Source organism: Trichoderma harzianum, assembly GCF_003025095.1.
Source record: "Trichoderma harzianum CBS 226.95 unplaced genomic scaffold M431scaffold_9, whole genome shotgun sequence".
Classification (NCBI taxonomy): domain Eukaryota; kingdom Fungi; phylum Ascomycota; class Sordariomycetes; order Hypocreales; family Hypocreaceae; genus Trichoderma; species Trichoderma harzianum.
In genome coordinates this window covers 419,185-444,779 of record NW_020209257.1, presented here as the reverse complement: position 1 = coordinate 444,779, position 25,595 = coordinate 419,185, and the positions used below count along the sequence as shown (strand labels likewise).

The 25,595-nt window shown below is 51.5% G+C and overlaps 7 protein-coding genes across 7 annotated transcripts; 3 read left to right on the top strand and 4 right to left on the bottom strand.

Annotated features, from left to right (window-relative positions):
- Positions 1-828: 828 nt before the first annotated feature.
- On the bottom strand, positions 829-2,869 carry M431DRAFT_483779 (hypothetical protein; the record flags this gene model as incomplete). The annotated part of the gene is made up of 3 exons (XM_024916148.1): positions 829-1,492; positions 1,550-1,915; positions 2,001-2,869. 3 exons carry the CDS (start codon positions 2,867-2,869, stop codon positions 829-831), a joined length of 1,899 nt encoding a protein of 632 aa, XP_024772320.1.
- A 2,209-nt stretch (positions 2,870-5,078) lies between these two features.
- On the top strand, positions 5,079-5,864 carry M431DRAFT_557034 (hypothetical protein). Its single transcript, XM_024921465.1, has one exon. The coding sequence runs from the start codon at positions 5,243-5,245 to the stop codon at positions 5,696-5,698; it is 456 nt and encodes a 151-aa protein (XP_024772319.1). The 5' UTR covers positions 5,079-5,242; the 3' UTR covers positions 5,699-5,864.
- Positions 5,865-6,649: 785 nt separating this feature from the next.
- M431DRAFT_509919 (hypothetical protein) lies at positions 6,650-7,549 on the top strand. The gene has a single exon (XM_024919381.1). It carries the CDS (start codon positions 6,776-6,778, stop codon positions 7,196-7,198), a length of 423 nt encoding a protein of 140 aa, XP_024772318.1. The 5' UTR covers positions 6,650-6,775; the 3' UTR covers positions 7,199-7,549.
- Positions 7,550-16,186: 8,637 nt separating this feature from the next.
- Positions 16,187-18,341, bottom strand: M431DRAFT_7167 (hypothetical protein; the record flags this gene model as incomplete). The annotated part of the gene is made up of 4 exons (XM_024921938.1): positions 16,187-16,312; positions 16,360-16,623; positions 16,676-17,694; positions 17,762-18,341. The coding sequence occupies 4 exons, from the start codon at positions 18,339-18,341 to the stop codon at positions 16,187-16,189; spliced, it is 1,989 nt and encodes a 662-aa protein (XP_024772317.1).
- Positions 18,342-19,220: 879 nt separating this feature from the next.
- M431DRAFT_52118 (hypothetical protein) lies at positions 19,221-19,986 on the top strand (the record flags this gene model as incomplete). The annotated part of the gene is made up of 2 exons (XM_024920454.1): positions 19,221-19,277; positions 19,351-19,986. Coding segments are annotated over 2 exons (693 nt in total), but the record flags the coding sequence as incomplete, so codon positions are not given.
- A 111-nt stretch (positions 19,987-20,097) lies between these two features.
- On the bottom strand, positions 20,098-20,504 carry M431DRAFT_468260 (hypothetical protein). Its single transcript, XM_024915409.1, has one exon. The coding sequence runs from the start codon at positions 20,400-20,402 to the stop codon at positions 20,184-20,186; it is 219 nt and encodes a 72-aa protein (XP_024772315.1). The 5' UTR covers positions 20,403-20,504; the 3' UTR covers positions 20,098-20,183.
- Positions 20,505-20,605: 101 nt separating this feature from the next.
- M431DRAFT_90373 (hypothetical protein) lies at positions 20,606-22,607 on the bottom strand (the record flags this gene model as incomplete). The annotated part of the gene is made up of 4 exons (XM_024924141.1): positions 20,606-21,676; positions 21,735-22,111; positions 22,164-22,324; positions 22,381-22,607. The coding sequence occupies 4 exons, from the start codon at positions 22,605-22,607 to the stop codon at positions 20,606-20,608; spliced, it is 1,836 nt and encodes a 611-aa protein (XP_024772314.1).
- Positions 22,608-25,595: the final 2,988 nt, after the last annotated feature.

The window sequence follows — 25,595 nt, the reverse complement described above, 5'->3', positions numbered from 1 at the left end:
TGGGTCACATCTCATGTGGGCGTGTCCCATGCAGAGCCAAGGCCATTTTCACGCAAATTAACCACCGCAATTTCGATACAGAGCGGCTTTTTTGTGAATCTTGAGCCGTGGTTTTCTCTTCTTTTCCCCGATTCATCCTAGGCAATCATAGGGGAATAGTAACAATAGTCTGAAAAGTGCGTTCTAAACAAAAGTGCCATGATCGTAGCTACATGTGCTTCACTCCCCAACCTCCTTGTTCAGCCTGGTTGTCGTCCAATCACGGCGTCTAAAGAACCTTTTCAACATAAGCACTCATCTCGCTAGCAGGAATCAATCGGCCCATCAGAACTTGCTTGTATTGTGGTATCTCAACGTCGCTCAGTACCTAAGCCATAGGTAACTTCATGCCCATGGCTCCGACGACCTTGACGCCATACCAGATGAATCATTTTTGCCACCGTTCCCATGACCTGCATATCCAAAGTCCATGTGCTATCCTAATATATACATACACACACACGAAAATATACAGTCGTACACATGTGCGTATACGTATGCGTATATATATGCATGCATATACTCCGTAGAAATGAATCCTCCCAAGAAATAAATCCCGCCCAAGACTCGCCTATTACGCCGCAGAATCAAAACGTCGTTGTACACGTACCCAACCCATCATCCTGAAAGAAAATCCGCCATAATTTACACCAAAATAAAAAAAAAGGGGGGGGGGGGGGTCAAGTTGAAGTGATATACTCTGTGAAAACAGCTTGCCAAAGAGGCAGCGGCATGGTATTACCAGCCAGGAGCATTGCCCTTTAGATGCCTTGAAGGATGTTGAAAACCTTAGTTTGCGTTCCATGAGTAGTTGTGCATGGGTTCAAAGGAGCCACGAGACTCGGCCTTGACCGATGATGCAGCTGCCGTCCCCGCCTTGTAAGGCTCGTGGGGGAAAGAGTACGGCCTTGCGTCAGCGCTGGCATAAGCTGTGCTCGAACTGTTTTCCCCCGCAGCCGAAGTAGACCATGCCTGGGACGGTGGGTAGTATTCCCTCGAAGAGGTCGAACCATGTGTAGATGATCCGTATCGGTACTCAGGCGATTCGCTGTTGTTTATAGAGTTGGTGGCGTGGACGGATTGCTGTCCACTCTGTCGGGGGCTTTTGTTTGGGCGTCCGTTGTCGACATATCTAGGAATGCTCAGGGCGCTATCTGCATGGCCGCTCACTGCTGATGTGGTCGTGCTGGCCGGCAATTGAGACCCTGAAGTTGGCTGTTGTACGTAGGTGTACTGCCCACGGGCTGATGACGGCTGCTCATTTGCCCCAATCGAAAGGGGCAGGGGTGGTATCGCGGACTGAAGTGGTAGTTCCTGAGGGTCTGAAGTATAGTTGGACACTTTGGAATACGTATCAGCACCCATCGTCGCTGTGGGGTAGTTCCCTGCGCCGGATGAAGCGACTTGGGAGATGGAGGTGTTGCTGCTGCTGGCACTCCATGTTGAGTATTGGCTTCAGAGTCATCCTTGTTAGAAACATATACCACAATTACGTCTTGAGTCAACTCACTTTGATCTCATTGAACTCAGCTGTCCACTCCCAGGGACCTTGGGAGAGCTAAAGGTAAAACTTGAGCGTGGCACTTGAATGTCCACGCTTCGCTTGAGCTCTTGAGGCTTCACGCTTAATGCGCCAGCGACAACGCCCAAGCCCGTCTCCACCAAAGCCTGGCCCCTTGAGCCAGCGCTGGATCCAAGCAGAGGAATCTCTTTACGAGCCTGGAAGTTCCGTGGGCTACGGCCTCTCACTACAATAGGAGCCGTCGTGGATTCCGTCAAGACGACCTTAGTGTTGTCGGACAAGGTTCCAAACACTTTAAGGTGGAGCACAAAATGCTGTTGAAGCTCCTTCCGTCGACCGTTGTTTGCAGTAGCACTGTTCCAACATTAGGCATACACTCAAAAGGAGGCAGAGGAGAAAAGAGAGAGTAGTTAGAAGGAAAGTAAGGGGCTCAACATACATTCTGAACTGCAGTCGACGCCAGCCGATGGGATAGACTGCGTAGTCGCCTTCAGGCTCAGAACCATCATCCTGGAAAGGAATCAAGGGAAGAGCGGCAGGCTCTTGATCCGGGGTCTGGTTGATTTCGGGGGCGTTGGGTGGGGGAGTCTTCCATGGAATCACAATGAGGCGAACAGGGTTGCCATCAACAGATTCAATAGCAGATATGGCGACCTCCATGTTAGACACTGGAAGGGTCTCATTACTCTCGTTTACCACAGAGAGTTGTCCTCTTGGGGTGATCAGAGAGCCGCTAATTTGAAACAGGTTCCGTCGGTAGCAGGTTAATTCGGGCTGTAGGGCAGTTCCATCGCTGGCGGTCGAAGGCATCTCGGAAAGGAAGAACATGCCATGGAGCTGAGCCGATAGTTCCAGTTGCTGCACCCGGCCTTGTTGATCCACGATGGTATGTTTATCTTGTGTCCGCCTAAAGGCCAGCAGTTTGTGATCCTGATTTACCGTCAAACGAGAGCCATCATCTCNCAAGTCCTGGACGATTTCTTGGTATGCGGCCGGTTCAGTTTGCGAGAAGGGCCTCTTGAGACTGGAGTAGCCATGCTGAGCGGGCAGGGTCTGTTGCGAGTGGCGATCATACGCAATAGACTCTTCCTGGGAATACCGCCCATAGGAGTAGGACTGATCATGGCCGCTGCGAGGACGGCCTGGAAGAGGGGATGCCGACGCCGAACTGTGAAAGCCAGAGTCCATGGTTGTCGTGCCGAGTCTGTTGGCAAGATGAGCAGATCCGTTGTAGGTGGACCAGAAACTAGAATGGGCAGGCTCTCCTCTGAGGTCTGACATGGTTACTGGGTATGCTGTTGCTGTCATTATGGGCGCATGTCCCTCTGTGTCTTTACGTTTGTTGAGGATGCCGCGACGAGACTTTGTTTGGAGTAGATGATTGGATTCAGGGGCTGATGTCGCAATAGATAGAGAGATAGGTAACGAAGTTTGTGTTGTTACTTTGCCACTTAGTAGGAGGTAGACTGGCTCAGAGCGTTCCTCGAAGGAAGAAGGACGTTTAAGTAGAAGAACAGATGGGTTCGAATGAAGAAGTTGTAAACAGGATAGAATGTGAAAGATGATAAACAAGAGGCATGCCCACAGATATTAAATGGAGCTTCAGGACGGCAGATGGTGGAGGGGAGCGGTTGGTAGATAGTGGTTGGCAGATTTAAAAGGCCCGGCACTGAAGCGGGAGTGGTAGGATATCGATCCTATTATTACCCACAAGTGCGTACCTGTATGTGTGTGTGCGCATATGTGTGCGTCTATAAAGATGGCCAGATGGTCCATGACGGGCTTGCGGGCAGATACACCCGGTGAGGGCCATCGGTCCTTGCACCCCAGGGACGGGACCTAATACAAGAATGGCCTTCTGTCTACGGAGAAGGCCCAGGGACGCTGGTCCACTCCGGCCCAAGATCCATGCTCTCTTCACGAGCAAAAGGACTCTAGTAAGGCTAAGTTGAAATCGATTCGGACTCTTTGACACAAGCGCCGGTCAGACGCAGTGGACTTGTGAAGAAAATAGCCCAGTAAGTTACCGTGCATGCAGCCATTCTTGGAAGGAGGACGGGGGTATGCGGCGGCAGTGGAAGGGGGCCAAACTCGGATCTCGTTCATCAGACGCTTGAGGGGGGATCCCAGGGATTCCCTGCAAGCTTTTGGACTTTGACATCCGGTCCAGCAATCGTGCATGCCCGAAATTCGTGCAAGAGAGCATATGTATCGCCGGCCTTGTTCGTCCATTTCATTCATCATATCCAGGGGGGGCGTGCCCGCGATCTCTTTCTCTCTGGCCATTATTTTTGCTTTTTTGTTCGAGGCGACATCTCAAATTGCTTTTTCATGCAGACTTGCCATTTCTCTCTCTCTCTCTTTCGTTGTCTTCTTGCGTTGTATCTCTACCGCAGAAGTGAGACCCGAAATATGGACAGAATACCAGTCATTTCTTCTAATCCTTTTTCTTTCTGGTCAACAGTGGGCCGCAACTCCGTCCGACGCGAGACATGAGCAACGCCTTGAACATTGATTCTACCAATTATTCAAAAGGTCAGGGAGATTTTCCCTGATTCGAAATGAGAATGCCTACTCCGTAGTGCTCGCTGTGCTTGTACACCCCTCCCCCCTTGAGAGCGACGTCCGCTTTCCTTTCTGTTTTGCGTGCAAGAAGACAGACAGAGGCACATTCGGGGGCTTTTTGCTGATGGCCCATGCTAACCCTGCTAGTACCTGATGGTACGGAGTACAGGTACAAGTGGTATGTAGTAATTCGTATGTTATTGTAACGTGTGGTATTGCATGGACGGAGTAAACGTGGGCGCACATCAATCTCACCAGTACGCTTTCAGAGCGCACGAGATTTCCCTGTTACGAGCACTCTCTGTCTAGTTATGTCGAAAAGGGCCCGCCCTCTAGCCTCTGCATGTACCGAGTGGGCGTGGGGACAGTTCTGCCGAGACGTACACCAGGGGGGGGCTGATGACTGGCGCAGCGCCTCGAGGCTAGGTGATGGAAAGGAAACATGGTTGTTACCCGGCTCGGCATGGTGGAAAGGTTAGGTCGAGGAGCCAGGGTGCGGTGGAGTGCCTTGCTCATCTCAAGACGAGATTCTCACAAGCCGCTGAAGGATGCATTCCGGAACCTAGCGAACCAAAGGTGGTGCTCGTGCAGTCAGAGGCAGAATACTCCGAGGCCAAGATTAAACCAGGCTAGTTGTGCTGTTGCCAAAGACAGCTCGTTTCTAGAAACCGGCAGTGAATGGAACACAGCACCGAGGCGGAAGGGCAAAGACTGGAATTGTCTCTCGAACCGGCCTGCACGCGGCTTTTGTCCGTGCTTTGTAAAAGTACTCCGTGGACGTTCTGAGCCAAGAAGCCGTGTAGGGCCGTGCAGAGACAAGACAGTAGAGTACTCCGTACTGCTCCGTAAGTATTAAACTGCGACCAGGTAGGGCAGCCGCGCCAGAAGTCAAGACGAGGCAAGTCAAGACAAGACAAGACAAGACGCCGGTCTCGAGAGCCACTTGCAGGGATCAAGGTGGAGGCGCACCTCGACGGCCGGAGGAGGATCCCTGACCAGAGGGAGAAGGTGTCCAGGTAGTGGCGCGGTGCGGTGCGGTAGCAATAAGCTGTGCAGGGAGCTGGACCTGCAAATAAGCTAAAGGATGCGTGTGTGCAAGTCCCTCGCACATGTTCGATGTTGTGCTCGTTTGTACGCTTGTACCGAGAGGGTAAACTGTTAGCACCGATTTTGCTTTGCCTTGAAGGCTGGGACGGACTCGAAATCGGCCGATTGACACCCGTGTATGCGGTGGATATGAACGGCTGGGCCTCTCCGCGTATTATCCGTAATGGATCACTGCATCTTTGTCTCTCGCAGGTATTGGTGCTTTACACGGGAAGCCCAAATTTGAACAAGGGACCAAAGCAGAGAGAGCTCCTGCTGCTATTCGAGGAATTTGTTCCACGTCCGCCGAATCTCCCCGTCAAGATAGGAGGCGACGACGAGGGGGGAACAGCAGGGGATAAAGATAGGTACTCTCCCACGAAGTATCGCACAGTAAGGGTGTATAGACCAGCTTGCTCCAGAGGGCCAATCACCTTCGCGTGTGTGTTCGTCCGATCAAAGTGCGTCGAGCGGCTAATCAGGTAGATTGTGAGATGATCTCGTGGTGGCGGCGCGAACAAGACTGCCGCCTAAGTCAATGCTACTATCACCGATGGCCCCCCATTCATCCACGCCTTAGTAAAGACGAAGGGGGGAGCGAGCGAGGGGCGTGCCGAAACATTGTCGGAAGAAACATTGCCTGAGAAGTAGTACAAGTAACAAATGCCACTGCTAGCCATTATTGGAGAGAAGATGAAGAGGATGGGTGGGTTTGAAACGGGTCGACGGTGGAGCATGAGCATGGGACCAAGGGGCCTTGTCTACAGGTACTTGTATAACCTGTTTGCATCGATGATGGGCTGAAGCTTGATTGACTCATGGTATCTGCGGGAAATCGTGACCCACGAGTATCAATAATCGGCCTCTGGGGACAAGCATACGAGGTAATACTCCGTACTCTGTACATCCAGTCTGGGGCACTGCACCATCTGTGTACTCGTACTTGTAGGTACTATAACATATTGAGATGGGCAAGAGAGACTAGTAGGGAGACATTGTCTAGGCAGACATGCAGAGAGGGAGGAGCTCCAAGAACCATGTTCAAGGGCATTCACATATGTGTATGTTTCGTACGAGATATATGCTCCGTACGGAGTACATGCAGCCAGAAGTGTAGTAAGGTATGATACAGAGAGCGGAACTATGTCGTACTCGTAAACGCGGGAGGTGGAGAGAGAGAGATAGAGTGATGATGAGAGTGAGTGGGCGCGTGAGTATGTGTGTGTGCATGTGTGTGCGTGCCTGTGTGCATGATGGCGCAACAAAGAGGAATCCGTCACACACAAAGACATGAATGCGAGCAAGCGAGGCGGCAAGGCTCTCGCCGCAGAGAGCCAAATATGAAAAACACCTTTGTTGCCAATGTTGCCACCATCTCCGAGGATTTGCTCAGAAGAGCGGCGTCGGACAGAGGGCAAGCCGAGGACAGGAATGCCGCAGTCTGGCCTCGGTCTGGCGCGCCCCCCAATGCCGTGCCCTCCTAGTACCCTATTCAGATCATCCTTGCTCGTGATGTGCCTATCGCAACCACCGTCTCTGCATTGCCTGAAGAGTGGCGTAACGATGCGTAAGGGTGCAGGAGAAGGCCTCGAGACAATGCGGAGGATAGCCCACCCTGGCCAAATGCGGAAGCTCGCGCAGGCCGGCTGTGTCCTGACTGGCCATCCAGAGGCAGAGATGAAGAAGAATCAAGAGTGGACTCGGTGGGCTCTCTCTAGCTGTCGATCTGGCCTTGGGTCATCAATCAGTGATCAGTCGGCTATAGACCCACCGCGGCCGGGTGGTGACAAGGCACATGGGCAAGAAGAAACACATTGTCCAGGTCGAGATGCTGCAGTTCTCAGGTTGTACGAGCCACCCCCGTGCGACTTTGGTTCTTTCTTCTTTATTCGCCCTTCCACGGCTCCTCTTTCTTCTTCGCAACTCGATTTCCCGCGCTCTGGTTCGTCTGCTATTGACTGGGGTAGCGCACGATCTAGACACTGATCAACTTTAGCCGTGAGGGGATGAATGAGTTGTGCCCCATGTCAACTTCAACAACCCGAGTCCCCGTGATAAAGCCGTGTGACTAATGACGACAGGACGAGAGACGGAAGGGGGGAAAGGGAAGACAATATTGCCAGAGGCTGAAGTTGAGTCTTGTTAGAGATGCTAGATGGATAGGCGATGGATTTTGAATCACCGCATCTATGTAGGTAAGATAGGGAGCAACAAGTGAGATAGATGCTTGTCGTTGGGGATGTTGTGCCGGTCAGCGATCCAAGGCAAGGGCTGTCAGGCACTTGTACTCAGTACTCATGATAGGCCGCCGTCAAGGTGTCGTTTTGCACCACTTTAGCAATCAGCTTTAGTACAAGGTACCTAGCAGGCATTGGATGCCATGTGCCCTTGCCTCAGGCATCGCAGCTTCCCGCCTGTCTCCGGTTACAGAACTTTACCTTGTTCATCTCCAGGACTGTATGGATGTGCTCACCACCAGCACTGAGCATCTTAACTCCGATAACCTTGCTGTTGAAGCTTTGCTGACCTACAGGCTACAGATATAGTAATGGGCCCTGAAATTATACCGAGAACCAAAGCTTACTTGTCTGACTAGAGTCTCTCAGCTGCGCCAGAACGTCCATCGAAATCCTAATTCTCCGTTCGCCCGCTCCATCGAGTCAACGCTCCGCCTAGAAGCAATAGACGGCAGCTGTCCATGGGGGTCGCGCATGTACAGGAATCTCCTGCGCCGCCTGTGGCTGCGGCTTGCTTCTCTGAGGCCGGTGATTTGAAACCTGATGGTGTACGGCGCAGGCCTTCCGGAGGCTCCTCAAGGTTTCCTGGCCCACCCCGTCTTCTCTTTCGGTGCCCCTGCGCCTCTTGCGCCCCTGCAATCACTCGTCCCGCGGCGCCCCGTAAGGCAGGTACCCCGACCAAGCCACTTGGAGCCTTGTTTTTGACGCCTGCATATGCACGGCCACGGAGTGTCTGCGGTTATATTTCGAGTGCTTCTTGACGGCAATGCTCTAGGCTGCGTGAGGCCTAGTTTGGCCCCCACCAAGATGCTCATGCTCTCTCTCGAGTCGAGTCCCGCATCAGCATGGACAGCTCCACTCAGCACATCCATCACCTGAATTGCTTTGAAAGACAAGACGCGGCTGTCAACTCCACTTGCGTGCGATTTCTGAATCAAAACAGTACGGATACGGAGTGCTCGTAGAGGTAGTCCGAGGGCGAATTAGCCTTTTGCTCGACTCAAGCGAGTGGGAGTGTCCCACAAAGATCCCCGAAAGCCACCTCGTGTATTTGCAAAGCAGGTCATGTACGCCTTCTGACATTAGCATCGCTTATTCACCGGAGGCTCGTTAAATTCAATCCTGGGCGAAAGACATACTGGTACAAGAACTACACCATGGGCGATTGTCTATTCTCTTTTCCGTCTTGCCCGCAATCGGTTACAAGGCAGCGACACCTGCAGTACATGCCCGGAGTATATATCGGCGCCTTCTCTAGGCTTCAACTTTTCGGACAGACCAAGGCATGGGTATAATGCTCAGTCACGGCTGTCCTTTCTGGCATCGTGTGCATGAATTCTCAATCAGCCGTGGTATATGGAGACTACAAGGGACAAGGTACCGTGCGGAGTTTGCGGAGACGCGGTTGACCCGTCAAGGCAAGGCATGGCAATCATGGCAAGGCTACGCCCAGGGCTACTGTCTTTGATTGGACATGTGCGGCACGGATTCTACTTGCGTGTAACAGCCACGGCCAAAGGAAAGCCCGGATTGTCTGCGAGCTTGCTGGCACTCCCTTGCAGACACCAGTGAAAACTTTATCGATTATCACACTCTACAGTAGCATCCGGCAGGCTCGCCGCTGAGATCCACAGCGGACGCGCCATTCCTAGCAGGGTAGACACATAGTCGTGCCTGGCCAACTGCCGAGAAGAATCGTATGCATGGTACCTTGGGAAATGCATGCGGGTGCAGAGTTGTGCTACGGAAATAAGGTCGTACTCGTCCGCGGCGCCCGATGACATTTGTGCTGCCAGTTGATTCAACTACCTTTGTTCTACTACAGTACTACTGTATGCCGCTTTTCTCACAGCATCAAGTGCTGTTAAGAAAATTCATGTCATTAACAGGGTATTAACGTTAGGGTTAACATCAAGTTTTTTGAAGTCAGCTCGTCTAATATCAGATACCCATGGTGGTGTTAAAGTTCACTCTTCCTCCATTCTTGCAGTCAAGCACTTTATCCCGAAATTCGTTTTCACTCTCTTATCAGCCTACGGCCTCCTCTATTCCGGAGGAACTCCAAGGGCCGTATTGCATCCTAAGTGGTGGCCAGCACGGTCCATTACATGTATTCCGACTTACCTTAAAGATACTCTTTGCAGGGTAAGATTATTCTACGGGCACATAGTACTATCCTATCCTCGGCTCTGTCCAGACACATGCACTTGCAAGAGCCAAACTGTACTGCCCGAGGCACCAATTTCCCTTCTTGCAGATTCCAAACCTCCTAGGCTGTCTCCCTAATGCCGAATGATGCGATCCCTTGAAAGCAAGGGACGTCAAAAACACACTTATACGCAAGTACATTCTTCAAACAGCCTCCTAAAAAGCGCTATGCAGGGACTTATTTCGCCTTATGCAAGTAGATTTGCTACTAACGTTGCGTCCAGATCTGCAGGTACCTTTTGCGCCTGGACAGGCTCAGGTACGCCAAGTGCTTTAGTACCTAGTAGCGATGCTAAGGTGTCATCTAACATGACCGATGTAAGTGCTTGTAGCGTTCGATGAGCACGGTACTTCTCTTGACGAATACAGTACCTGTACTTTATACACTTCAATCATCGACTTCTTGTATGCTGGGCGCCGACCTGTAGTACCGACCTTGGCTCTAAAATTAGGGCCTGCTAGTACGGGTACGTGCTGCCAAGGTACCTGGCAGCTCCCCCCATACAGGTCGTACAGGTCAATGTACAGAGTACACTACACTAAGCGGGAGGTGTTGAAGAAATGCAGGACCCAAGGCAGTAAGTGGCAGGAACTACCATGTACCCAGCAGGCACCTGCCACACTGCATTTGTTAGATTAGACATCCCTTCTGTGTCAGTCCTTTGCAGTCCGCTGAGGCCTCCTCCATTCAGGACACGTTTTTCCTTTGTTCATCAGCTCCATGGATGTCTTGACCAGTGCAATTGATTACCTGTTCTAGGTAGTATTTCCGGCTCTTCTTCATGCGCGCCACACCAAACCCTGCTCTGTGCGACTGCCTCGGACACTGACAAGCATCAGTGTGGCGCTCAGGCCATGCATGTGACAGCCTGAAGGGCCTCCAGCACTTTGAGGGCAGCCAATCTGTGTCTCCAAGCAGCACGAGTAGTGTACACACTCCGTACCGATATCGACGGGCTCTGCAGACCTCGAGAGACCCTTTGATAAGTGCTCACTGCGCCCACGCCTGCAAACAGCCACCGAGGCGGCCCTGTCCTCATCTCGAGTTTCATCGCTCTGCACCGGGCCTTTTATCGCTGGCGATGTAACCATCAGGGGCTCGTTTGGGGGCCGCTTTTGAGATCTCACCGTCCAGGGCACTCATCTATCCTCATCGTGATGGTTGACGAGCAGCGCCAGATGGCTGATGGGTTACTTCCCGTCTCCCCACCCCCATGCTCCTTTGCCATCACCAGGCATCCCTGGCGTCCCACGCGAAGGCCTGCCACTTGCTGTGGTCCCGTCATCAGCGGCCCACACCACGAGCGCGAGAGACACGACATGGTGCAAGGCCTAGACAGAGGGCCCGGAGCTGCCATACTGTAGGATATGTCGGCTGTACGAGTACCTACGAGTACAAGCACCAAGCCGATCTGGGCAGAGCTTCATCTCTTTCTCTCTCTGGCCATGACATGGATTCCTTTATCCGCCTTCAAGATTAATGCCCTCGCCGCTTACCTGCATCTGTCTGGCGCGCCTCACTACGACTTTGTCTTGCATCGCGTCAAGGGAATACCGCTCAGGCTGTCAAAGAGCCTAAGAAGACAGCCGATTGATGAAGAACAGGCACAATCATGATAACCCCAGAGACATTATCCATAGTACTACATTATGCATACTCATACGCACAAACCCCCTTCGGCTTTTGGCCGAGCTTGTTTTAGCGACGTCACAGAGCTTTTCCGGCATTGCCAACTTTGATGGGAAGCGACGACATCACACATCCAGTGTCAAATCATTCGCGGCATCCTGTTTTGTCAAAATTGGTTATACCCGTCTTTTCTCGGTTACAAACAGCAAACAAGTCCTGAGGCATTCGATATGTATTGATTTCACGAACTCAGAGTCCCCAGTCAACCAGTTTGCCACGCATGCTTATTATTACACTCTACGGAGCACCGACCTTGTATTGTGGGCAGTATCGGTATCGGATCTACTACTATTACCCGCCATCCGTAGTACTGCATTATACACATGTCTTTGTACTACACAAACACGTGCAAGCTCCGTCGGCATCTCGGGGCTACTTTGATGAGCTTGGCGCGTCCATGTACATACAATGTTTGCAAAGCTGCGACTTAGAGATCGGGGCATAAAGCTCGGTGTTGATTTTGCTTCCACCCTTCCCCAATCGGCGTCAACTATTGCGCCGGCTGTGAGCAGAAATTGCCTGCGATCAGAATCAAAGGATCCTCGGAAAGAAAAGGTCTCTGGCTGTCTTATCATGTCGCATTCGGTAGCAACAACCTACAGGGTGCCATCCCCCATGGCTTGATGATCTGCGACGCTTTGGCAAGATGCAGATCCCCGGTCTGCAAAGCATATAATACGATCCTTGGTCAATGGGGCTCCCTAGGGGTGTTTCCAAAGAAATGGCCGTTCAAGGTGGTGGCGACGACTTTGCAAATTATACAAGTGCGAGGCAACTACTCAGCACCTTTGAAGGGCGTCATCATTCACATTCACACGGCCCTCATCGTGGTGTCGGCGTCGTGGGTGGATAGAAGTATTTCTCGGCTGCGGTTGAAATAACAGGCTTCCTGCTGGAATAGCTACTGTGTGTCGATCATGATGCCGCGGCCAGTCCGTGAAGGCGGATTCTCAGCATGTATGCCTCGCTTGTGAAGAGGCGTCTGTGAGCCAGCTAACCGGCGGCCGAGGTCCTTACAGCCGTTGGTCAGTACGCGCCTAAGCTCCATGTCCGGCCGCCGAGATGGCCCCCTGCTAAGACCTTACCCCGTAAGGAACAGGCGCCGTTGTGCTTTGACCCGCAGAAACCCCGCGATGGAAGTTGTTGCATGGCAAGTCCATGCCCTCGTCAAAGAGACTACTCGTACGGCTAGTTTGTGTGGAGCATCTACTACAGGTACAATGGTGTGGACGCGGATACAGGGCATCTGTGCCGCGGCCGTATTTGGCTTGTCATGAAGCAGCTCGGCCATCTCAACTCTCGACTCATGCTCAGCAAAGGAAAGAAAGCCTTGCCAGTCATTCTCGCGAGTATTAGAGTCCATATAGCAACAGAGGGGTTAGCTATAATACGGGTAAAGCTTAACAGAGCAACAGAAAAAAAAAATGAACGAAGAGAATGGTGGAAAGAGAATGGGAAAGAAGAATAATGAAAAGAAGGGAAAATAACAACAAAAACAAATGATCTTGAGAGCGGCGTTATTAAGTCGGCGGCCGATAGACGAGATGCCCATGTGGTATCATGTATCTAAAATCCGGGATGCGGATGATTCGGCCTTGACTTCCAGACCGAATTGGGACGCTTTACACGATACGGCGCGCGGTTCTGCGTGAATAACTCGACTGGCTTTGCTTGTTCACCAATAAACCCTTGGTTGACAAGCACTTGACGAAACATGTACAAACATCTTGATCCACCTGACAGCAAAAGCATCAAACACAACGCCAGACAGCACGAACGGTCGATATATCACCATTGCCAAATAGGCGCAGGGGTCTGTTCAGCTTCAGCCATGGGCCGTAAGAGTAACGGCTGGAATGCGGTTTCAACATAGGCGGCACTGCGGCACTCATACCAGCCAAATGTGTATCTATATGGTATGTCAATACGATACATACTGCTCACCCGGATAGGCGACAAAGAGATGCGGCTAGCGGGATGTCACCCAGGGTTGAATTAATACCTCAATCGCCTTATTGTACTACTACTAGTAGTAGCATTACGGAGCAGATCATCAACCCCATCTTGATGCGGTAGAAACGGAGCTAAAATCAGCCGGCGGAGGCTCACCCCGCGCCATGAACCGGATCTACTTGTACTACAGAGTGTCACCCTTCACATCTTTTGCGTCCAAGTGGCATCACTGCAACTGACCCAGACAGTCTGCCACAGCACGGCCTGTTCAAGACACTTCCTGTATGCGGTGGTATAGTGCGTGACCAGGACCCATGAGACCCGACGGCTCTCCCGAAACCTGGTATGAATCTATTACCGTATTCCACTCCCAAAGAGCAATAGCTTCTTACCTCACGGCCACTCGTGCCGATCTCGAGTGCTTACTGGGTACTACCACAGAACGACGTCGACGAGCGGCACTCTTATTGCATAAGACTGTCCAACAGCCTCTTTGAGTCGATCGATGAGGGAGGCTTGCCCACGGAAAGAGGATGCTCGGATATCAAGTGTTGGAAGCTCAACACGCTGATCTGAGATGTTAGTGGCATTCTGTCGTCAGATCTCTCTTGCATACGCTTCTTTACTCGTATGAAAGAGGCCCTATCAGACCCCATCTATTCCCAATGGACTATGGTACATACATTCAGGGTACATCCACACTCCCTCGCCAAGATATCAAGACCTCATCAAGCGTGGGCTTGGCATCACCGGGCTATATCAACACAGTTTCTGCACATGGCGATGGGGTATATTGTGTAGCACGCTGTGGTACACGATACTCAAATCTTGACGACCCATTACGACATGATACCTATTATATCATCAGAGATCTCTCTGTCCTGGCTCATTCTTGAAGGCGAGGGAAGTGGTCGCCCCGTACCAAGCGCTGTCAGTGGAAGTGTAGTCTGACGCCGTCCCGTCAGAAGACGATCTAACGCAGACATTCCCTGCTGGCTCTACAGGCGAAGCAGCCGATCGGGCGGCGTCAAAACCATACAGCAGCGGTGCGACATAGCCTGCGGCTACATACTACTCCGCATGAGGTAGCACCGGCACTGCTAGTCTTGCTACGAAGAATACGACATCGATACCTGTGCTAGCCTAGGCACTAGCTGTAGCGCTGCAACTCTGTGGGGCGCCATCATTGTACGAGTGGAGGGCCTCACGAGGATGATCTGGTCGGCTGAGAAGCTCGGACGACAAACTTCAATGACCTTTTGCTCAAGACTGCAATTCTCCGCATAGCGTCAAGGGAAGAGGGAAACACGCCTCGCAGAGGACACGTTTGCTCTTATTCAACCCTGATTACACCAAATGCCTGGCTGCAGTGGTGAAACAAAACCACCATCTTCTTTCAGGATGAAGATGCCCGTTGTTCAACCTCTGCATACCAAGTGTTATTTGTTTCAAGAGAAGGGCTGACTCGCGGATCACGGCAATTGCAACATGTCGGCGCTTTATGCTTAATGAATCTTGTAACGTGCTATCTGCTCTATATTGCCTTGCTCCTCTATTCAACGGCTCACACCCTGTGTCCCACCAATGCTACTACTCAAGGTACCAGGAGCAGCAGAAACCTCTGCTCTCGCGTCCATCGCCCGTTTTGTATGCCGCATATACTTGGTATACCTACATGCACGACTCCATCATACAGAGCACCGTACCAAGCCCCGACGCCGTTTTGTAAGCCAGCCAAGTGCTTATGAATTCGGCGGTGGCCGAAGAGGATGCAAGCCGGCGTCGAGTTTCCGCACCTCTTTGGTTAGGGGTGTCTCACTTTCCTTTCTTTTTCCGTTTTTTTAACCCATTATCCCTCTATGTTGACTGGCCAATGCGTGCGGTTTCCCCCCTGGCTCCCCGAAAAATCTGCACATTGTTGCTCCGTCCGCCGCGTGGTCTCGGAGACAACGACGCTTTGGTAATGTCTTGGGAGGAGATGGTGATGGACGAGAGCCTTGAGTGGCCAGGTGAGGCGGACGGCCCGAAAGGGATTCTCCGCCATGGCCGATGGCCCAATGCGGCAGTATCAACTCTCTATCCCTTTGCTTTGTCTTACCACTCCCCCATACATACGAGGCACGCACGCTCCATGCCATGCCCTTGGAGGGAGTGAGTGGTACAAGTTGTCTCTACGGCCGAGACATGCTTTCCCAGCTAGCATCGCGGCTTGAGTGCCGAATGACATGATCATCAACCTTCTCTTTTCGATACGATGGGCGGGGATCAGCAAAGCTCGTCAAGGCGATATTAGCACTACCACCAAGCGCTCGGGCCCGGTAGCGGCATCTGCGTTTTGGCGCGGGCCTTCCCCTCTGGTCGTTTTTTGAAATGGGACAGAAACGCCGAGACTGTCACTTTGCCTGTCGTGAAATTTGAAGACCAAATGGCATTTCCTCGGCCTCGCTAGGCGGCACTAGCCTGGCCGTTTTGTTTAATTATGGGCTCCGAAAGCTGTTTCTCACGGACCACGGACAAACACGACCAGATCGATCTATGTAACGTTCTATTCAATTATTAACTGACACAAATGTAATTTCGTAGACGCGTAGATTATTCCATCGCTAAACGACCAATGTCCCGTTGCATCCCTTTGCGCAATGTCCGTGGTGTCGATATGCTGCAAACTGGCGTGTAATGGGCCGAATGGTGGTGCTTTCCGCATCACCCTGCTGGCTGAAACTGTTGCGTAGAGTAAAAAAGCAAAGATAGCAACACGTTGAAACGTCAAAACGACCCATCAGGCGCATGAATAGGTAGACTTTGTAGAATAATCATTGCAAGATTCTTTGGTTTCAAATGATGCCAATCCGTAGGCTTTTGAGGGCAAGTTTGCTGCCTCGAGTGTCACCGAAAACGCCAATTCTCGTCCTCTTCGTCTGAATCGCCGCCCTCAACCTCATCTTCCGCATCGAGGAGTGCCATCCGAACAAAGTGTCTAACCCACGCCTCCTGATCGGCATCCAGCCCGTCCTGATTCTGATTATTAGGGTCATTCGGGTCCGGGTTCTGCCTCGCACCTCCTCGACCTGCAGCTCCAGCTCTACCTCGCGCTCCTCCACGTCCGCCGTCATGACCTCGACGGGCATCACCTCTAGCACCTCTTGCACGGTTGGCAGGATGGCCTCTAGCATTGTTGACGGCTTGGCCTCCACGATGATTCGGACCATGTGCCGCACCACGGCCTCTTGCTGCTCCTCCGCCGCGGGCTCTGACGGGTTGGTTGTCTGCACCTCGATGCCCGCCACGTCCCTGATTGTTGTTGTTATTGTTGCCGTTGTTAACTGGATTGTCCATAAGTCGTAGGACAAGGGGAGCCTCACGAGCTACAGCAACTCTCTGGCCGTTCTCGTCAAGCTGCACCGGGGCGTTGGCATTGACATTGGCGTCACCCTCGACCTCGTCGTCCACCTCTTCAATCTCCAAGCCAATTTCGTCCAAAGCCTCTTCACCTTCCGGCACGGCTTCGTTCGCACCATTGTTTGCCGCAGCACCTCGTCCACCAGCGAATCCGATACCAACATCATCGCCATCGCCACCTTCCAGCTCCCACAAGCGCATATAGCATGATGTAACCTTGCCATCTTCCTGTTGGTTGTAGTGTCGATATGGATTCCCTGGATCCAGCCAACAGGAGCAAAGGTAACAGAAATGTGTATCGCATCGCGAGCAAATCATATGGTTACAGCCGTGAGTCTTTTGTGCCGGGGCGTTGCAAGTTGGGCAGGGACTCGTATGCAGCTTGAGATACTCGAGAGAAGCCTTGTCGTCCTCGGTAAGCTCGCCGTCTTTGCGTCTGGGGGCGCATTGGAAGAACTCTCCATGCCATGACTGGAAACATCTACTGCAAAAGGCAAATCCGCAATCCTCACAGACAGATAAAAGGTCACCGCGATTGAACTTGTCTGCTACTTTCTTGCTCTTTCCGTTGGCTTCCCCCTTCTCGTCCTGATCAGACTCAGCATCTGAAGCTTCGCCAAAGTCGAGACCTTCAGGCTTCTTGTGCTTTTTGGAGCGCGCAGCTCCGTTGCACCACTGTCGAGGGCAGTAGATGGTGTTTTTGTCAGATTCAAGCTCCGTCTTATACTTGAGGTCAACATAGCGCTTCACCATGTCCTCAGAGAGGCCAATCTGAAGCAACTCGCTGGGGCTGATGAAAGTCTTGGGCTTGCGTCTCTTTTCCCCTTCCTCCTTTGCAGCCGCAGAACGCTCTTTAGCACAGTTGGGGGCCAGACAGCGAACAGTCGACAAGTTGCCTTCTTTGATGGCATCATTGTAGAAATCTTGGAGACATTGCAAGCAGAAAATGTGAGTGCAGTCAAGCATCTTGTGACACTTTGATCCTTTCTTGGGATCTACAGAGTATCATGGTGGATTAGTATGAGAACGTGGGTTGATATATGGGCTGTTTCTCATACATACCTAAACAAATGCCACAGTTGAACGTCTCCTTGTCAAAGGCCGCCTTCTTGGCTTTGATATCGTAGTCTAGCACAGCGAGCTTATGCTCTGGATCGACCTGGAGAGTTCCCTCAGTCGTAATGGACCCAAACACATCGTCAGCAGCCCGCTGTATGTGGTCGATATAAGTGTAGGCCACCAGGTCCCGTCCCATTTCTTCCCACAGTTGAGATGCTTCTCCCGCAAGATGTGCAAGCTTTTCAGCCGAGAGCCATTGAGGAGTGGTTGAGATCTTGACCAGGGGCGGGCATTCTGCGGGATAGCCATCCGGAAGCGTGATATGCATGGTGAGAGGAGGTAGGTGAGAGACTTGCAGAGAGTCTACCAACGCCGGTGCATCAGAGGCCGAGCCGTTGAGAGCCTGACCAGGCTCAGCAGCAGCAGGAAAGGTCACGGTCACAGGGGCAGCCGGTTCCACGGGCAGCTCCAGCTCAAAAACGAATCCAGCGCCATCTGGACGGCGAAGCTCGGGATAGATGGCCTCGAGGGTTTCCAGCTCTGTGGCGCGGACATCATCGTCATCGACTGCTGAATGATCCATGTCGGCTGCACGGCTGAAGCATGTCCGCTGACAACAGAGAGAAGATGGCGGTGACAAAATCTATCGAGCTTTCGTGAGAGAGCTGGCTGACAGTGCAGTTGCAGTGCAGTGCAAGAAACCTGTGGCAAAGCGTGAGCAAGAAAGACTTAATCGGCGATAATTCTTGATCCAATCATGTCAAGGGCGCTCGCCATACTAACGCACACTATTGCTCAGTGAGTGTCTGGTGAGAGAAACTGTTTAAGCAGACCGACAACGCAGACCGACAGACAGAAGAAGAGAAGAATATATCCAAAAATAAGAGAAAAGAAAACAAAAAATAAGAAAGAATTTGAGGAAATATGGCTACAGATCCATCTCTATTTGCCGCAGTTGAGTCATCGCCGAGTGTTTGAATATTTTGCAGTAGAAACGTTTAGAAAGTACTAAGTTGAGCCCAAAATTCATTCATCTGCCACTATTATTCCACTCTACTAGAGTCAGGCAGGAGCTGTTAATTCTGTGCGTCGCGGGCCGTGGCTACCTAATCTGCTAATTTCCGTCTGTAATTTTTCGCCTCCGGGGCTCTTAACAGCTGCGCCACACCGCTGCCAGAATCAAGCCACGGTTTCTCCTTGGTCAGCCCCGAAATGCCGTCACATGCATCTGGATGTGTCTCTTGCATCATCACTTTTTCCTTTCTTCATTCTTCATTACTTTTCATCGCTTTTGACTTGGGGGCGATTGCTTTCTGCATGGGACATGATGGGATTGTTGTTGAACCGGTAGCCCCAGCCTGATTCAGATTCTCTTCTCCCAGATTCTCTTCTCACATCTTCTTCTTTCCACTCTTTACTTTTCTACTTGCATCGAGGTATCATGCACTCACCAACCGCAAATATGAGTGAAGATTACACTTCCACGCTTGCCTCCCTCTCCGTCACACATGTCTACTATGTAAGTTCCCACCAGTCATGCTGTTCTCCTTGGCCCAATAGACCAGCTAATTAATTGTCTTTCTCTCTTCCAGGACCCGGACGACTACATCTCCCTCGTGTGCGCCTACCTCGCCCTCCTCCCCCAAGCCCTCTGCGTCGTCTACGCCACCCTCATATTTTCCACCCGCGAAGCCGAAATATGTCTAGCCTTTGCCGGCCAACTCGCCTGCGAGGCCCTCAACTTCATCCTCAAGCGAGTCATCAAGGAGGAACGCCCGCGCCGCATCCACGGCAAGGGCTACGGCATGCCTAGCTCGCACGCCCAATTCGTTGCTTTCTGGAGCCTCTCGCTCGCCCTGTTCCTCCTGGTACGCCATAAGCCGCTGGCCCAAGGGAAGTCATCGGCGAGGGCCACGATATTCGACGGCGGCCGGCCCTGGACTCTGGTCGAGAGGTTGGCTGTAAGTCTTGCTGGAGCGCTCGTGGCGGCGGCAACGGCGTGGAGCAGGATTTACTTGAATTACCATACAACGACACAGGTGGCTGCAGGTGCGGCTGCGGGACTCATCTTTGCGCTGGTCTGGTTTGTGGCGACGGAGATTATTAGGAGGACGGGATGGCTGGCTTGGGGCATTGAATTGCCTCCTGCGAGGCTGCTGAGGATACGCGATTTGGTGGTGGAAGAAGACATGTGCCAGGCAGGGTGGGAAAAGTGGGAAGAGAAGAAGAAGACGAAGACGAAGACAAACTAGACGAGACATACAAGCGCATGTGCAAACTCATTGATGGCAATATCAGCAAATGATTCCTCATGGTTACTTTTTAAAAACCAGTTATTCATACGAGCAAAAGTGGCTATCCAAAAACATGTCTCGTAGTGTCTAATTTTGACGTCTTCTATCATGTTCTCATACATAGCCTATCCTTACATTGCAATTCCCATATACCCGACTGCTCCAGCAGTATATACCGTGAAGCCACCTTCACCTTTAAACCTGAAAAAGAGTTTTCCATACGTGAGTAAGGAAAAGAAGAGAAGAAATGAAAAAGAAGAAGAAGCAAAGAAAAGAGAAGAGAAAAGGTGGAAATAGCCAAGGGAATAAAAATACATCGCCCGCTTGCATTCCATCACATTTCCCCCCATCGACAAGAAAACGTCCCTCACAGAAGGACTTAAAAGTAGAAAAGGAAGAGAAGAAAGAAATTGGTCGGAGGGTATCAAGGACTTCGGTGCGCACGGTTTCTTGCGAACCGGTGTTAGTCGTCGCAGCCGCAGCCGGAAACTCAGGGGTCAACCCCAGGAGTCACAATGTACGAACCAAGACAATTGATAAAAACAGCAGTCGCCTAAATCCATTCCGTTGTTCCAACTGAATGACTAGCATCGGCGTTGGAAGCACCTGGCGTTGAAGGAACAGAGTCAATACTTCGGCGGCTTGTCTTTGCCCGTGGAGAAACGGAAGCGTTGTTTGGGCTGTATACTGTAGGACTGAGAGTGATAGGCTTTTCACTTTGCTCCATCTCAGCGGTTGCTCTAATAGGCGAACAAGCCGAATTCCTGTAATCATCACTGACAGCTAGGCCGATGTCACGAGTAGAGGGTGTGTATGAGGGCCTGGCGGCAAACGAGGAATCGGGTCGAGTAGGTGAAAAGGGCCGCTCGGGGGAAAAGTAGAACGGGGCTTCCAAGCGCGTCACATCGGCAAGATTGGATACTCTTAGACCAATCTGGACTGTCGCGGAAGACACCAGCGAAGAGTCTCGGTTGTGTCTAGGAGCGCCCGAAATGCGGATCGAAGGTGGCGGCAACAAGTCTATAAACATCTCGTTGCCTCGTGCCGTATTTTCGTTGCCTCCTGTTGGCGAATATGTCGTGGAAGGGAGAAGAATGCTGTTGCTGGTTTTGGGTCTTGCTTCAACCGCCTCTCGTTGACTTGGAAACAGACTGTACGAGTCTTTCCGAGCCCGAGTCACAACGGGCGACGGAGCCACATTCATCAATTCGGAGCCGTCAGCAGCGACTCTGTTGAATAGAGGTGTTATAGGGATCGTCTCAAAGCCGTGACCATTTCCGTTTGTGTTCTCTGCAGTCTCTCCAATAGCCTCTGACATTCTTGTACTTGCGCGAGACTCAAATATCCTCGCCGGTGATACTGGTTGCTCGATCTGCGTGTTGAAAATATCTGTCCCGGGCCATGATTCGACGGATTTTTCTTTTCGCGGAGCGCCGAGTTCAAGGTGTCCTAACGGACCAATCTTCTGCATCTTTCGGGAGCGGAGAAAGAGATAGAGGACGCCAAATGTGATCCCCGATACGTTACTTGCCACAGAAGCCACCATATTTAGGCTCAGTTGTATTTGTGTCAGTGCGAGTGGGTTTTGAGACGAGATGCTAAAGAAGAAGGGAGCCATCAAGCCCTAATTTTCCCGTTAATTGCTTGTAACAGGAAAGCAAGGGGATCTTGGGACAACGTACGTTTATGACAGCGCCCAGAATCATATAGTAGACCATTCTAGAGGCGCCCGTCCTTTCAATAATGCCGACTGATGGGTCTCGATGTAGCCGAACAAATATGATTATGGCCCCGATGATCAGGATGCAAGAAATTGTCGTTAACAGGATGAACGACTCAAGTCTCCAAGTCTGGACAAACCAGAAAAGAGAAGCATAGCACAGGTCTGGCGGCCTGATAAAGCGCGTTACCACGTACATCGCCACGGCACCAATGATGACAGTGACAAGACAGGCAACGATGACCCATCTGGATCGCCGTTCAAATGGTCGTCGCCTCAGTGCCTGCACCGTTGTTTCCAAACCAAAGATGAGCTGTATATAGGGAACAGTAAATAAGGCTACCGATGATCAGTCACAGCTCTAGAGCGTATGGTAGCGGTAGAAACTCACCCGGCAACATAGCCTGAGATATTGACGTGCATCCGAGGATAAGAAGCCCCTCCAGTCCCTTGGTCTGGCTAACCACATATACAATACCCTGTATTGCTATGCCGATAGACAAGACGAAAGGGAATATTTCTGATGTTTCTATAAATTTGAAGACTGACGAACTAGGCCACAGTTAGCCACACGCTGCGTATTTCCACGAGAGCAGGGAAGAATATACCGAAATCCAAAAGCTGGATCACTCCTCTTCGCTCCCTTGTAACAATTCCGAAAAATGACGAATGCCAGAACCACAGCCATGGCAATATTGAATCCAGCAAGAATAATAATCATGGTCCGGACCTGCTTGGCAACGGCGAGTTTGAGGTCGTTGATAATCGCGGACGTCGAATTGTCCATGAACGGGAACCCACCCACATCGTTGTCTATCTGCCTGGCCCAAACCATCCCCCCTTGTTGTTCTGATAGCATGTCCCAGCTGTCCATTTTGCCTTGATTGCTTTATGGCTTCTTTTTTTTGCTCTTTCGTGACGAAAGCTTTCGCCAATCTAGCACCGGCGTCGAAGCCTCGACGAGCCACGCCTCAGATCGCCATCGGCGCCTTGGATACCACGTAAATATGTGTAGTCGTCGTGTTCCGTATAAGTCGTCGTACAGCTAGATATGAGCAGTCGTAAAGAGAAAAGAAAAAGCAGAGAAAAGACAAATAATATTGAAAAAATAAGTGTGAAGACTTGCTATCGTCCTGCGGAAGCAAAGAAACGAATGAGAGAGGCAAACAGTTTGAAAAGTTTAGTGTAGTAACTGGTGCATGCCTGCAAAAGTCCAACTATCCAAGTGAACCGAATGCAAAACAGCAGCCGTGTCAGTCGTCCAGACGACTACGAACAGAAATGGAACAAAGTCAAAGGAAGACAAAAAGGAAAGGAAAAGAATGGAACGAGGAGAAACACTGTTTACTCCAGTCAATGCCAAATACTGCTGCCAGAGCGAGTAGAGAAGGCAAAGGGATACATGAGAAACAGGTCAAGACGAACGGGGAGAAGAAGGCTGGATAGCGTGGGGCAGGAAACGCAAGCGTGAACAGGGCACTCCGGGACATGGAGATCCGGGCAGAGATGCTGGAGAGGGTTCCAAGGTCCGTCTCTAGCAGGGCATGGGTTTGCGTTTCCATCGGCACCAACGGTTAGGGTAGACACCGTTGTCTTGGCCAGGGGTTGGTGGCAATGAAGCTAATTGTAGAGATGGCCAATGTCTTGATTCATTCACCGGGCTCCCTCTTTCTGATCCTATACATGAAGACGACTAAGAATAGAAGCGAGAGAGGGAGCCTGTTTGGGCTACGAAGACGATGAGACGCAGGGAATTCATCAATTGCTGGCGCCTGTCCATTCAATGATGGGTTTCCGTTGCGCCCTTTGGTTACTACAAGTCGAACAGTCCAAGGGGGAACAACCGGGAGAGAGAACTGCGTCAAAGCCCTCCGGAATTTCCTACCGTGGCTGTGCGTGCGTTTTCTTCAATGGCCAGAACCTCATTAGCCGTGCGATGATGATGATTCATTTTGCCCAAGTCCCGGCTACAGGCTGCCCGAATCTCATCAGGGCGGTGGCGGCGGGGGTTGAAGCAGACTTGCAACAGATTCGAGTTTCGAAACTCAGGAGCCTTGCTAGATGTAAGAGTTGAAGCTTAGTACTAATGCACGTAGCTACGAAAGTGTCCGCCTACAGACAGATGCGGTAATAGGTAAAGAGGCGCTATGCCCGGACCAGGCTTAGGCTATCCGCGGAGAACCCCTGGTGTGAATCTGGTGTGCGGGTCCCATTTACAGAGGCATCACGTCTTGTATCGTACAAAGCACTCTGGTGTTATCAGTATTACTGCAACACGCGTGTGAAATATGACTTGTCGTGCGGAGTAGAGGAGCCTGGCTCGTGGCTGTTTCGAAGAGACAACGCGGCATGTCATCCGGGGTGCGAGCTCGAGTGGATCTTGGTGGCCATGCTGATGCGATAAGCACTGCTGAGTTGACGGGCTAAAACATCATCTGGAGAGCCTCCCTCTGTAAGCCGGGCTTCAGAGTCAACGTGCACGAACCCTGTGCTCGACGGTGCCTTGGAACGACTAGACGGTTGTTTCGAGAGCTGATGTTTGTGATGAGTCCTTAGAGCTCAGCTCTCACTCAACAAGTAGTCCTCTCGGACACAAGATTAACCCCGTAATTAAGCGATGGCATTTTGTCTGCTGGTTCGGTGGACCAGGCCGTCAAAGGCCGTCAAAGGCCGCCCATTCAATCAAAGGCTTTGCATCCTTCTTCAAAGATCTTCTCAAGAATCTTCTCAAGAATTTCCTCAGCCAAGCTGCCTCGCAGGGTAGACTCTATTTGTTCCTCAGGGTAGCCGGAAGAGATGACTTGTTGTGTGCGTGCTTGTTGTAACGATGAATCTGTGATGAACTGTCACCTTTCTAAGGCTACAGTCAGCAAGTCAAATTCTGCCATCTTGCTCAAACGCCAAAAGCTACACCTACATGTGCCAGCGAGAGCGCACACGTGTCTGGTCACGTCCACAGACATGTATGCGTGTGTCCTTTGGACCCCGCAAGACGCGAAGCTTTCCCACAGTCTCCACGTCAAACTGACGGACGGCATGTCAAGTATGGAGGCAACATTGAGGGAAATGTTCGTCGATTTCTCGTGGGTAGAGGGGAAATTCAGGATCCGTCTGCAGGCAACAATCAATACGTAGAAAGCAGACACTTGTTCTTTTTGTCAAAAGTGCCGAAACTGCACGCATGCACATCGTTGCCTTCAAGACAAGCTTCATAGCGTCATAATTCGGTAAGCTCTATCGCAACGATCCAGTTGGCAACTTGTCACGCTTCGCAGCACGTGCAACCGCATTGTCCATCGTATCACGGCGTTTGGTGTTACCCGTCCATAACCCCCCGCGATTGCCCGCCTTAGTACAAGAAATAAGCTTCCCGGATTGCAGTCGATAGCCGTGACTGCCAAGTGGCGGAGGAAAGCTTCCGGCTTAGGGTCCCTGGAGATCTCGATGCTCGCATCAGCAGGCCGATGCCTGCAGCAAGGCGGACGCTGCATCTTGCAAAAGGGAAGCTCATCGTAGCCATTATTTCATGGATGCGTCATTCATTCGGGCGGCCCCACTCACGACGGGCCCGTAGCCTAGCCGCCACGTGTGGCGTCGCCACCGACAGCGTACCAAATCATTGTTGGACGAGAGACGAAGGCCGTTACCAGCCACATTTGGCCAGAATGCACTCGTAAGAGCCTGTGGGCAATAAGCTTGGGAACGGCCGATTGATTGACACGGAACCGTCGATTGTCGGCGGGATCTCTCACGGTGGCTGTGCGTAGCCCAACCGTACGGAGTAACTAATCCACTTTGCACATACATTCTGTCATCCTGTAGT

Excerpts from the sequence above, each read along its gene's own strand:
- M431DRAFT_557034 (XM_024921465.1), top strand. The coding sequence starts at position 5,243 with ATGTTGTGCTCGTTTGTACGCTTGTACCGAGAGGGTAAACTGTTAGCA.
- M431DRAFT_509919 (XM_024919381.1), top strand. The coding sequence starts at position 6,776 with ATGCGTAAGGGTGCAGGAGAAGGCCTCGAGACAATGCGGAGGATAGCC.
- M431DRAFT_468260 (XM_024915409.1), bottom strand. The coding sequence starts at position 20,402 with ATGGGGGGAAATGTGATGGAATGCAAGCGGGCGATGTATTTTTATTCC.